General features: G+C 40.3%; 2 protein-coding genes across 3 annotated transcripts; both read right to left on the bottom strand.

Moving 5' to 3' along the window:
• Nucleotides 1-34: 34 nt before the first annotated feature.
• ddx55 (DEAD (Asp-Glu-Ala-Asp) box polypeptide 55) lies at nt 35-4,597 on the bottom strand. Its single transcript, XM_076986640.1, has 14 exons — nt 4,202-4,597; nt 4,033-4,083; nt 3,857-3,943; nt 3,617-3,708; nt 3,462-3,524; nt 2,854-3,003; nt 2,579-2,768; nt 2,265-2,347; nt 2,022-2,153; nt 1,631-1,723; nt 1,434-1,548; nt 1,174-1,342; nt 657-946; nt 35-472 (listed from the first exon to the last, which is right to left on the bottom strand). The coding sequence occupies exons 1-14, from the start codon at nt 4,307-4,309 to the stop codon at nt 287-289; spliced, it is 1,809 nt and encodes a 602-aa protein (XP_076842755.1). The 5' UTR covers nt 4,310-4,597; the 3' UTR covers nt 35-286.
• Nucleotides 4,598-6,419: 1,822 nt separating this feature from the next.
• Nucleotides 6,420-9,351, bottom strand: tmed2 (transmembrane p24 trafficking protein 2). Of its 2 annotated transcripts, XM_076986606.1 has the most exons (5): nt 8,987-9,351; nt 8,409-8,601; nt 8,142-8,162; nt 7,462-7,569; nt 6,420-7,346 (listed from the first exon to the last, which is right to left on the bottom strand). In XM_076986606.1, the coding sequence occupies exons 1-5, from the start codon at nt 9,164-9,166 to the stop codon at nt 7,222-7,224; spliced, it is 627 nt and encodes a 208-aa protein (XP_076842721.1). In that variant the 5' UTR covers nt 9,167-9,351; the 3' UTR covers nt 6,420-7,221. The 2 variants fall into 2 exon arrangements, with proteins under 2 accessions (XP_076842721.1, XP_076842722.1); XM_076986607.1 differs by lacking the exon at nt 8,142-8,162 and having other exon boundaries at nt 8,987-9,349.
• Nucleotides 9,352-9,689: the final 338 nt, after the last annotated feature.

Here is a 9,689-nt window from a genome sequence, read left to right as displayed (position 1 = left end):
TACAGGTAAATTAAACAAATTGACAATAAAAAACTATTTTTGTAATCGTTTAATTGAGTGCATATCGGTACAAGTTTGAATTTCATCCCATCCTGTAAGATTTTAAGTGTTTATTTAGATTCTCTCATCTGCACATATTAACAGTACATGCAGTTCAATCTGCTAGTACAGAACTGTAATAAAAACATTTTATGCAAAATCTTAAAACGCATTGAAACTCAAACCTCATCTGTACTGAAACAGCACATTCAACTGTCCATGTAGGTGTGCAGCGATTCTGCAGAAGTCACAGGTCCTCCTCTTCCCCTTCGGAGCTGTCCAAGTGAGATGGACCTGCAGTGGTGTTCTTTCTCCCTCCTTTAGTCATACGCTTGTCAAACTCCTCCGCACTGATCTTTCCCTTCTTCAGCCTTTTCAGTAGGCGTGTGTCACTCAGAAGCTCCTTCATGTCCTCGTCATCAACGTCTGAACCCTGCAAAAAAATAAAAATAAAAATAAAACACACAACCACCCACCCACCAAAGCTTAGTTGGAAAACTACAGTGATGTGTCAGACCCATGGGGGCCCATGAGAAAAGCATAAACCATAAATGATTTTTGTTTTTGAATCAAGAACCATTCTTGAATATGGGCCCGCGCAGTTCAAACACACCAACCTCATCCAGCTCCCTCTTGGCAGCCATCTTTTTCCTCTTGTATTTTTTGGATTGCTGCTTAGACCAGGCTTTGTTCTTAGCAAAGTTTTTCTTGGATGGTGCCTGCGTTTCCTTCTCCATCTGCTGCTGTAATGTTTTCCGTCTCTGTTTCTCCCGGTTCTTGTCTTTGTAACAGATAGCATCTGTGTCTGGGACTTCTTCAAAGTCCGAGAATGTTTTGCCTCTCAGTTCGGGCATTTTGGGCATACGGAGAAGAGCGAAGCCCCGAGCTAATGATCCAAAGTCTAGATCTGAGCAAAACAGGGAAACCGTTTAGACACATTTACACCAACAGTCCTAGTGTATCCACACAGACATATGTACAATATATCTTGAAGACTTCTATAATGAAGATATATAAACTTTCATAATGAAAACAAATATTTATTTACAGCTGCAAAAAGCTAATTCATGTCTGGATTTTAAAAACTGACATAAAAAAAACCCCAAAAAACCTCAAATGTCAGTAAGCTCAAACCTTTGATCCGGAATATAAGACTGCATTCATGTTTTGCGTAAGACTGCACATAGGAGACAAACGCCCTCATGCCTTTTTCAAACACGGCTCTGTCCCCTAGTGCCAAAGCCTTCAGTTTGGGCAACACATCCACCACGTCTTTCACAGCAGGATACAACTGGAGTGGACACTGTGCAACAGCAGGAATGGGTCATTTCATTTAGCTTCCTTAGCTACTAATCAACATGAATAATTAAAGTTAAAGCTCTATTTTAGCTTACTTTCTGATTGATTAACAGGAAGTTCACGTAGGATTCCTCCATGGGGAGCAGAAAGACAAGTGCGTTGCCTCGGTTCCCAATCCGAGCGGTTCGTCCACATCGGTGCACGAATGAGCTGAGGAAGAGATTCATCACAGTCATCTGATGAACGTGGTTGCCACGACTACCCAATTATGTCAGCTCTGCCCACTCCTTACCTTGCACTGCTAGGTGGGTCATACTGGAGAACCCAGTTCACATCTGGGATATCGATGCCTCTAGCCATGACATCAGTGCACACAAGAATCCCACTGCAAATAGCATTTACTTATGTAAATCACCAATTACATTTAAAGGAAATGTTCACCCATATATGCAAATGTTAGCAGTATATGCAAATCAATTAACATTATGTTATTGACATTATACTAAATGTATCCCACTAGCTATGAAGCAATGAATTACTGCTTTAACATTAAAAATATTTTTTAACATCTGTTATGACAGACTTTTATTCTACATGTTTGATCAATTAAAACAAACCAGAGAACAAGAAAATGTTGGGCGTCACATAATAGTGTAATAACAACATCACTTAGTCATTTTTACCTCTTTAGCTCCCGAAACTGAGAGAAGATTGTGTTGCGTTTGTCCTTCATCTTGCCGTGGATACAATGAATGGGGGTGTTTTTGATTAAGACCTCCAAGGCTTTGCCAAAGTACTCCACACAGGCACATGTACTGTAGGAGCAGGCCAGAAACAGAGTACAAACAATGAGAGCAGGTGTACTTTTAATGTGGAAGGATTTAAATAGTTTTTGTGATTCATTTTCATGGATGGGAGTCCAGTACCTGAAAAAGACTAGCTGTTTCTCATGCTTGTGTTGTCTCAGGAATGCCACCAGTGTGTTAAATTTATTTTCTGTTCTACAAATCTACCAGAAATAAAAAGGTATGAGATGTAGCAGTGTCAGAATGAAATAAACTTTGTAGCATCCGTTGACCATTTGTATACGTTACATTACAATTCATTGACATTACTTCATTCTGCAAATTGTTTTTCCCTATTTCCAAATATAAATGTCTTACTCATCTTGCAACAGCTTACAAAAACCTTTTATTTTGAAGGACAGCAGAACAGGTCGTAGCAGACACATTATACTCACCGTGTAATAATTACTGAGCCTGAATGGAGTCCTCTGCACGCTAGAAGCCGCCACCCCCTTCTCCTTCACTGTGACACGGACGGGGTTGCGAAGGCCGGCCCTCACCAGCTTCTCCAGCTCCTGTGTCTGCGTGGCGGAGAAGAGGCCTGTGCGTCTCTGCTTAGGCAAATACCCCAGAATGGTGTTCAGACTGTGGATGGAAGGAAGAGGCTTTGTCATCCATGGGAAGCTTAATGGTGATTTCCCAAGAGCTCCAAAGATTTGATGCAGAGCACCTTGCTTCGAAGCCCATGTCCAGCAACCTGTCGGCCTCGTCCAGAACCAGCACGTCCAGAGCCTTCACAGAGCTGGCCAGGTCCAGCCCGTCAGCCTTCCTCCTCAACATGTCCTCCAGCCGCCCGGGCGTTCCAATCACAATGTTTCCACTGCAATTTAATTGCTTATTTACTTTATACTATTTACTTTATACTAAATCATTGCTTATTTACTTTATACTAGGTAAAATGTTCAAACCTTTTTTAACTGATATATAACAATATATGTGTGTTGTGTGATTTTACAGATGATTTCAACATACAGTATTTCTATACAATTAGAAAAGAACAGACACACTCATTGACCTGAATCAGATTTCTATTCAAATCATGAGTGCAGGTGGTGACCAGTTTTAGCTCTTCAGTTTTTTTACTCCAAATGTCAACAATTTTTGTGCTGTTTTGAAAACAAAGGGATAAATATTAAAATGACTGCCTGTGGCCAATCACTACGGGTTACGATATTACCTGTAGTACAGGGATAGTATAGTAAACACTTGAGAGAGCCACAATGGATGCAGGATGAAATGAAAATCACAAGGTGCAACAAAACCACAATCATTACTGACCCATAGTCCTTGAATTTATTTACATCTTCAATTGGGTTGCTTCCACCAATTAAAAGAATTTGTCTGAAAAGAAAAGAGTTAAATGTTAAAATTTGCTTTGATTTCCTAAAAATCTCTTAGTATTGTACATTGTGCAGTTTCATGGCTACACCAACCTGAACTGAGGAAATCCTTCAAGAAACTGGCCCATAACTTCACTTATCTGTGTTGCCAACTCTCGTGTTGGTGTGATGATCAAAGCACCGACCTGCAAACACAGCAAATAAAGCTTGCTTTGCTTCTTGTAAAAGAGAAATGTCTTAAACAAACTTCTAATATTGATTAGATTGATCTCAAGATTGCACCGATACTTTTGACAGTAGTATCTTTTGAAGGGTTTGTGATTGCTGTCATACCTGCATTTTCTTCAGCCTCACTTCACGTTTCAATAGAATTTCTATCACAGGAATAACAAAGGCAAGGGTCTTCCCACTACCTGTTACCTGGAAGGTTGGATTTTAGAGGTATAAGAGTTTTATCCATCTCCTTGAAATACTTGGTAACAGAAAGTGACGTGATGTTCCATCCTTACCGCTTCGGCAGCAACATCTTTATTGCCCATGAACAGGGGGATGCAGGCAGACTAAAACGAAACACATTCAGATTTCAAGGTAGTTAGCTGGCATGGTAAATATTCAGCAGGCTACCAATCGAGATGAAAAATCTGCTGTCCAAATGCTGGTAACAATTGTTAATAATACCTGAACTGGTGTCATATATGTAAATCCGTTTTTTTCCAGAGTGAGTAATACGCTCTCATGAAGTTTAACAGGCAAACTGTCCCATTTTCCATCTGTTATATTTTCCATCTTTTGATTTTGACTTAGCAAACTATGATTTCTCTTTCACCAAATTTCCATGCAGGACACTTATTGTGCAACAGAATATACGGTCCGACTGGAAACCCAGGCTGACTTCTTGTTTTCCGGTTTATTTTTCAAAAATGTTCTGTGCACTCTGATGTGTAGTAATGACACTTTAATTTAATGATACTTTAAAATGCTGTACACCAAAGCTGACCGATGAAGCCAGACTTGCCTTGCTGATTATAAATAAAGATGGTCATAACGTAGTGTCCCTGTCAGACGTACGTTACTCCCAGTTTGTGCTCCGAGTACTAGTAAATGTTGCCGCCTACCGGCAGGGTTACCAGGTCCTACAAATAAATCCCGCACAAAGTCAGTGTAAAACCCGCCTTTCAGAAGCCTGAATCCATAACCGCGGGAAGTAGGGGTGCTGGGGGTGCTGCAGCACCCCCTGTGGGCACTACGAGTATAACTTCAAACGTCTGTAACTAAAGAAAAATGATAGATACCAAAACATAAAAATGAATAAAAAAATAAATAAATAATCATTTAGTAAATATTGATACTACTACTACTAATAATAATAATAATCTGGTTCATCATCCATAGCAGCTAAATGGTGACCGAGTGCGCCTGGAACTTCAATTAAAAATGCTTGGTGATGTCATTCAAGGTTCACAGTGCAACAGCGTGCAGGACATAGCAACAAGCATATCTAAGCTCCATCCTCAAACACGAAGTGTTTTCCAACAAGCTGAAAACTTTATAAAGCTTTGCCTCAGCCTTCCTGTCTCAGCCGCTTCATCTGAGAGAACGTTCTCTGCTCTGTGCCGCCTGAAAACCGCACTACAATGACACAAAAGAGACTGACACATCTAGCACTTATGCATGTGCACAGTCACATTTTGGAGAGTTTGGACATTCACGTTTTAATGAAGACTTTCATTAGTGCCAACCCTGAGAGAAAGGCTATGTTTTGGGTTTTATGAGACACCTGGGCGCAGCTGCAGAAATAAGGTAGCAGGGTTGCCAACTTTTCAAGATCGCTTGGAGTGAGATTTGAACCTGGAGGCGGTGGCGAGTGTAAATTGTCGATGGGGGGTGAACGTAAAATGGACACAAGTTAAGTAATATATCGTGATCGACCGCCGGTGGTTGGCGCCAGAGCGAACTAGTAACTCATTGCATCATAGATGTAGATCAGAGGTAAATAAACTAGATTTTTTTTCGGCGTGAGAACTCGGATGTGTGGCGTGAGAGCATGTGAAGACAGTCAAATGCGTGTGTCTCACGCTCAATGCGTGAGAGTTGGCAACCCTGAGGTAGGACAGTGGTTTGTCCTGCCGCTGTGCAGAGTGCATTTCTCTGTTAAATAGCTGGTGTAGGCTATATGTAATCTTGTGCTGTACTTGCTGTCAAACTCAGAGTGTAGGGCTTGTATTTGCATATTTGCTGTGACGTTGTAAAGCGCAACACTACCCCCCCCCCCCCTTTCAGCACCCCCTAAGCAAAATACCTTCCCGCGGCTATGCCTGAATCTGTCGACGGTGTAAAATGGAGACAAATTAAGTATTATATCGCGATCGATTCTTAGTGTTGACTTGTAACTCCCGCGGTAACCGCATACCACGACCCCAGAATTTTTACCCGTGGCTGGATTTTCAAACAAGCCGAATTTGGCGTGAAAACCGCGAACCAGGCAACTCTGCCTACCGAACAAGTATTGCAAATCCGGGTATTTTAAGGTCCAAGAAACAACCAAATTAACTTTTAGCGTTCAAAACGTCACCCTCGGTTTTTTTTACCTGTAGAGGGAGCTTTTGCTAAAACTATTACATAGTATTATATTACAATATTTTATTTGACAGTAATTCATTATATGTACACATTACACAGTATAGATTATTTGCACATTTCGATGACGGCTTTCAGCATAATTTGTCCGTTTCCTTTTCTATATTAAACTCATCAATGGGTTACCCAAATAGAACATAACTACAGTGAACTGATGTTTGTTGTCCTTTATCACTAGCTGTCAGTTCACAACAGCTTAAAATAAGGCTTACATCAATTACTTAAACACAATTTATAGTGGAAAAGATAGTAAAGAAAGTTTTAAAGAATACCATGTTTTATTAAACCAGATTCACATTTGACATACATGAGCATTCTACTTTACATTTTGTACAGTTTCAACAGTAATTCTGCAGTAGTCTTTGCCAATTTCATTTCTGTATAGCACACACGCTTGAGGATGTCCATATAGACGTGTCAAAGTACAAAAGTATATCAATTACTCCCCTCACTGTGTTAACAAAGAACTCAGCAAACTGACAAAAGGATATCCCACCTAAACATTTAAAAACAGAGCTGTTCTAATACATAACCAGTCATATTTAATGCATGTCGGGATGTCAAAAGAAGCATCAAGGTTTGCATCTAAAGCTTATTGCCACACCACTTAATGCAGCTTTCATTTCTCATTTCTATACAAGTTAGCAATGTAGCTACATTTTACCTTCAGGACATTCAAAGCTTTTGGCAAAATATTCAAATGCAATTTATATCACATTATGCTTAATCATAAACAGCCAAGTCAACATCATCCTTATATTACTGATTTTATTGTTTTCTTAAGTGGTCTGGAAGAAATCAGTTCTATTTAAAAATGTTCACACTTATGCAGTATACAAAGTATCAGGGTTTAAAGAAATTAAAGTGAACACCAAAGAATAGCCTGAAAGGGCAAAGCTCCCCAAATCAAATAAATGGAAACCTTTACATAACTATTTATAAAGAAAAGGGTAGAAATTGCGAGACTGATAACGGGTTCTTCTCAAATTTGCTTGCGGCTGCATATCCAAACCAAATCGCCGTCTTCATGGAGGAGCACTATGGGGCTTCCGAAGTATGGTTTACACAACTCGTCGTACTTCAAAAAATCGCTTCAAGTAGTAAATTTGTCCCAGAGTCATGGCAACAAGCACCAGAGCCTCGAAGAACGACCAAAGCACTACTCTGCTGTTGGTGTTGTCATTGACTACAGAAGAAAGACAGATGCATACCTTTATATTATCATTATTACAAAAAAAATAGTTTGTGTACCTCATATATTCATGTTTTGAAAGTCAGCAGAGTTATGGACACAGACTTACTTGCTCTGTGTATTCTTTCCCGGACCTCCATATATTCTTGTTCATGTTTCACAGCTGTCATGGCTACTGCCAATTCATTGATCATCTCTTCCAACTTGTTCTGGTGAGCTGAAAGACAAGAGAAGGGTGGGACCTGAATGAAACCATCACATTCTGAGACATGTGCATGTTTGAAACATGCAGATGAAGCACCACATCCACATCTCATAGAAAATGTTATTAATACATGAATGTAAGCATCAGACTGACCAAAATATATGTTAACAGACAAGAAGCAATTTCTGCGCGCGCACGCACGCACACACACACACACGCACGCACGCACACACCTTTGCATGCATGGGAATTGTTAACTGAATCAGTAGTATAACGTGCTTCTGTTCACACTGTTGTGAAAGTGCACTTCTTGTTGTTTATAGTATGAATAACATGCATAAACAGCTTGCCAGCCAACACACTGAAAAACTCCTAATGTCATCAAATTATTCTTAATCTATAAATGTCTCTACACTGTGCAACAGTTGGGTATTGCTGTCAGCACCTTATTACCTGCACAGTGCAACAGGCAACATTAAATTTCATTAGCAAATTCAAAATCAAACCATGGCACGAGTGAGAGTAAAGCTAAACTTCGCTTAAGTGTTTTTTTTTAAGCTTCTTTTTATGCTGCCTATGCCTACCATCCCAGCTGTCACCACCGCCTGAGAAGATGATGGAGCAACAGTCATGGAAAAGGCAAAATAGACATTAAATAAACATGAAAAGCTCAAAATGAGAAACGAGAAAACAACATACCCCAGATAAAAAGAAAAGTAAGATAATTCTGTACAAAATTTAATTATTTTTTAAAATAAATTAATTAATTAAGCCAGATGTTAACATCATGGCTAATCACATGGTGAACCAAACAACGTGCGATCTTGGATTAAATTAACGGATCCATCTACCTTCTGTCTCCATGTCTTGACCTTTAGGAGCTTCGCCGATGTCAATGGTGAACATCACAATTTTGGGGGTCATGGTAGACATCTTGTTACTGAAGCAAAACCTATAAGTTCCATCCATATGGGCAGCAACAGAGTACTTCCCACTTGACTCACGGTCCCCTTTATAAATTTGTTTTCCGTCGGGCCCCGTTATCTGAAAGCAAGTTTAAAAATCAAACTGTCAATTACCAACATATGATAATTGACAGCTGCCACATCAGACAACCGATGAAGATGAAGATTTGTAGCATTTTGAGGTACAGCTAGCAAGCAACCTAACTAGCATACTGACAGTGTCATAGTGAACGATAACTACACTGCAATTAACAAAATCTGTGAGGCAGCAAAGGCGAGATCACAGCCGGCCGTCCCACGTTAACCTTCTCCACAGACCACCCAGCGTCCGCGAGCTAGCTGCCCACCGGCACCGCGCGTTAGCTTGCGCGTTCAAAACACACAGGTGTCCAGACAACCGGTTAGAGACACATCCGTGTCAGCACTTCAGACATCTCACCTCCACATCACTTCAGACATCTCACCTCCACATCGATGTCCAGGAAGCCTCCCTCAGCGACCTCGAACATGAGGCCCATCTTCGTGCCTGAGTTCACGCGCTCAAAGAAACACTCTTCCGCGTGAGCGTCTATGCTAACAAAGTAGCCCGACGCAGTGGCTGACAGCACAGCGAAGAGAAGGACGATCTCTGAAAATGTAAACATTGTAGTTTTGAGTGAAACTTACTAATTGCTAGTAATACCACACTCATTAAGAGTTAGTAGCTAATACTCTAAAGACTCTGAAGAGCGAGCAAAGCCACAAAGCCGAAGACTGTCGAGGCTATTTCGAGTTGCGCGAGCTACACTAGTACTGCCACGTAACGCTTTCGACGGGTCGCGCGCAGGTTCAAAATACAGACACGCGAATGAAGAGTCAAACCGAAAAGTCGGTTAGATTTACTGAAATGAATGCACATATATACATAATATATATACATAATGTTAAGAAGTTAAGAAACTATAAACAAAATAAATATTTTTTCAAAACACGAAAGAAGAAAATATCTGGGAAATTTTTCAGATGAATAAATGGGGTGTATGTTAATGTAAGGGGGTTGCGAGTCTTGGTGTCAGTATTCGCGTTATGCAAATTGTTTGTATGTGTGGCTACGCCTCGAAGAAGACAGTGTTTTATGCTTCTTTGAAGGTGAGACATGTGGCCGGTGTTCTGTAATAATATTCATAG

The sequence above is a fragment of the Brachyhypopomus gauderio genome, unplaced genomic scaffold (genome assembly GCF_052324685.1).
Source record: "Brachyhypopomus gauderio isolate BG-103 unplaced genomic scaffold, BGAUD_0.2 sc47, whole genome shotgun sequence".
NCBI lineage: Eukaryota > Metazoa > Chordata > Actinopteri > Gymnotiformes > Hypopomidae > Brachyhypopomus > Brachyhypopomus gauderio.
The sequence above is the reverse complement of the archived record's forward strand: the minus strand, read 5'-3'. Positions and strand labels throughout refer to the sequence as shown.

Excerpts from the sequence above, each read along its gene's own strand:
- tmed2 (XM_076986606.1), bottom strand. The coding sequence starts at position 9,166 with ATGTTTACATTTTCAGAGATCGTCCTTCTCTTCGCTGTGCTGTCAGCC. Across the intron at positions 8,602-8,986 it reads TCCTGGACATCGATGTGGAG|ATAACGGGGCCCGACGGAAA; the intron begins GTGAGATGTCTG and ends ACTTGCTTTCAG. Across the intron at positions 7,347-7,461 it reads GGAAAGAATACACAGAGCAA|TCAATGACAACACCAACAGC; the intron begins GTAAGTCTGTGT and ends TTTCTTCTGTAG.
- ddx55 (XM_076986640.1), bottom strand. The coding sequence starts at position 4,309 with ATGGAAAATATAACAGATGGAAAATGGGACAGTTTGCCTGTTAAACTT. Across the intron at positions 4,084-4,201 it reads CATATATGACACCAGTTCAG|TCTGCCTGCATCCCCCTGTT; the intron begins GTATTATTAACA and ends GTTTCGTTTTAG. Across the intron at positions 1,724-2,021 it reads CAGTTTCGGGAGCTAAAGAG|TGGGATTCTTGTGTGCACTG; the intron begins GTAAAAATGACT and ends TGCTATTTGCAG.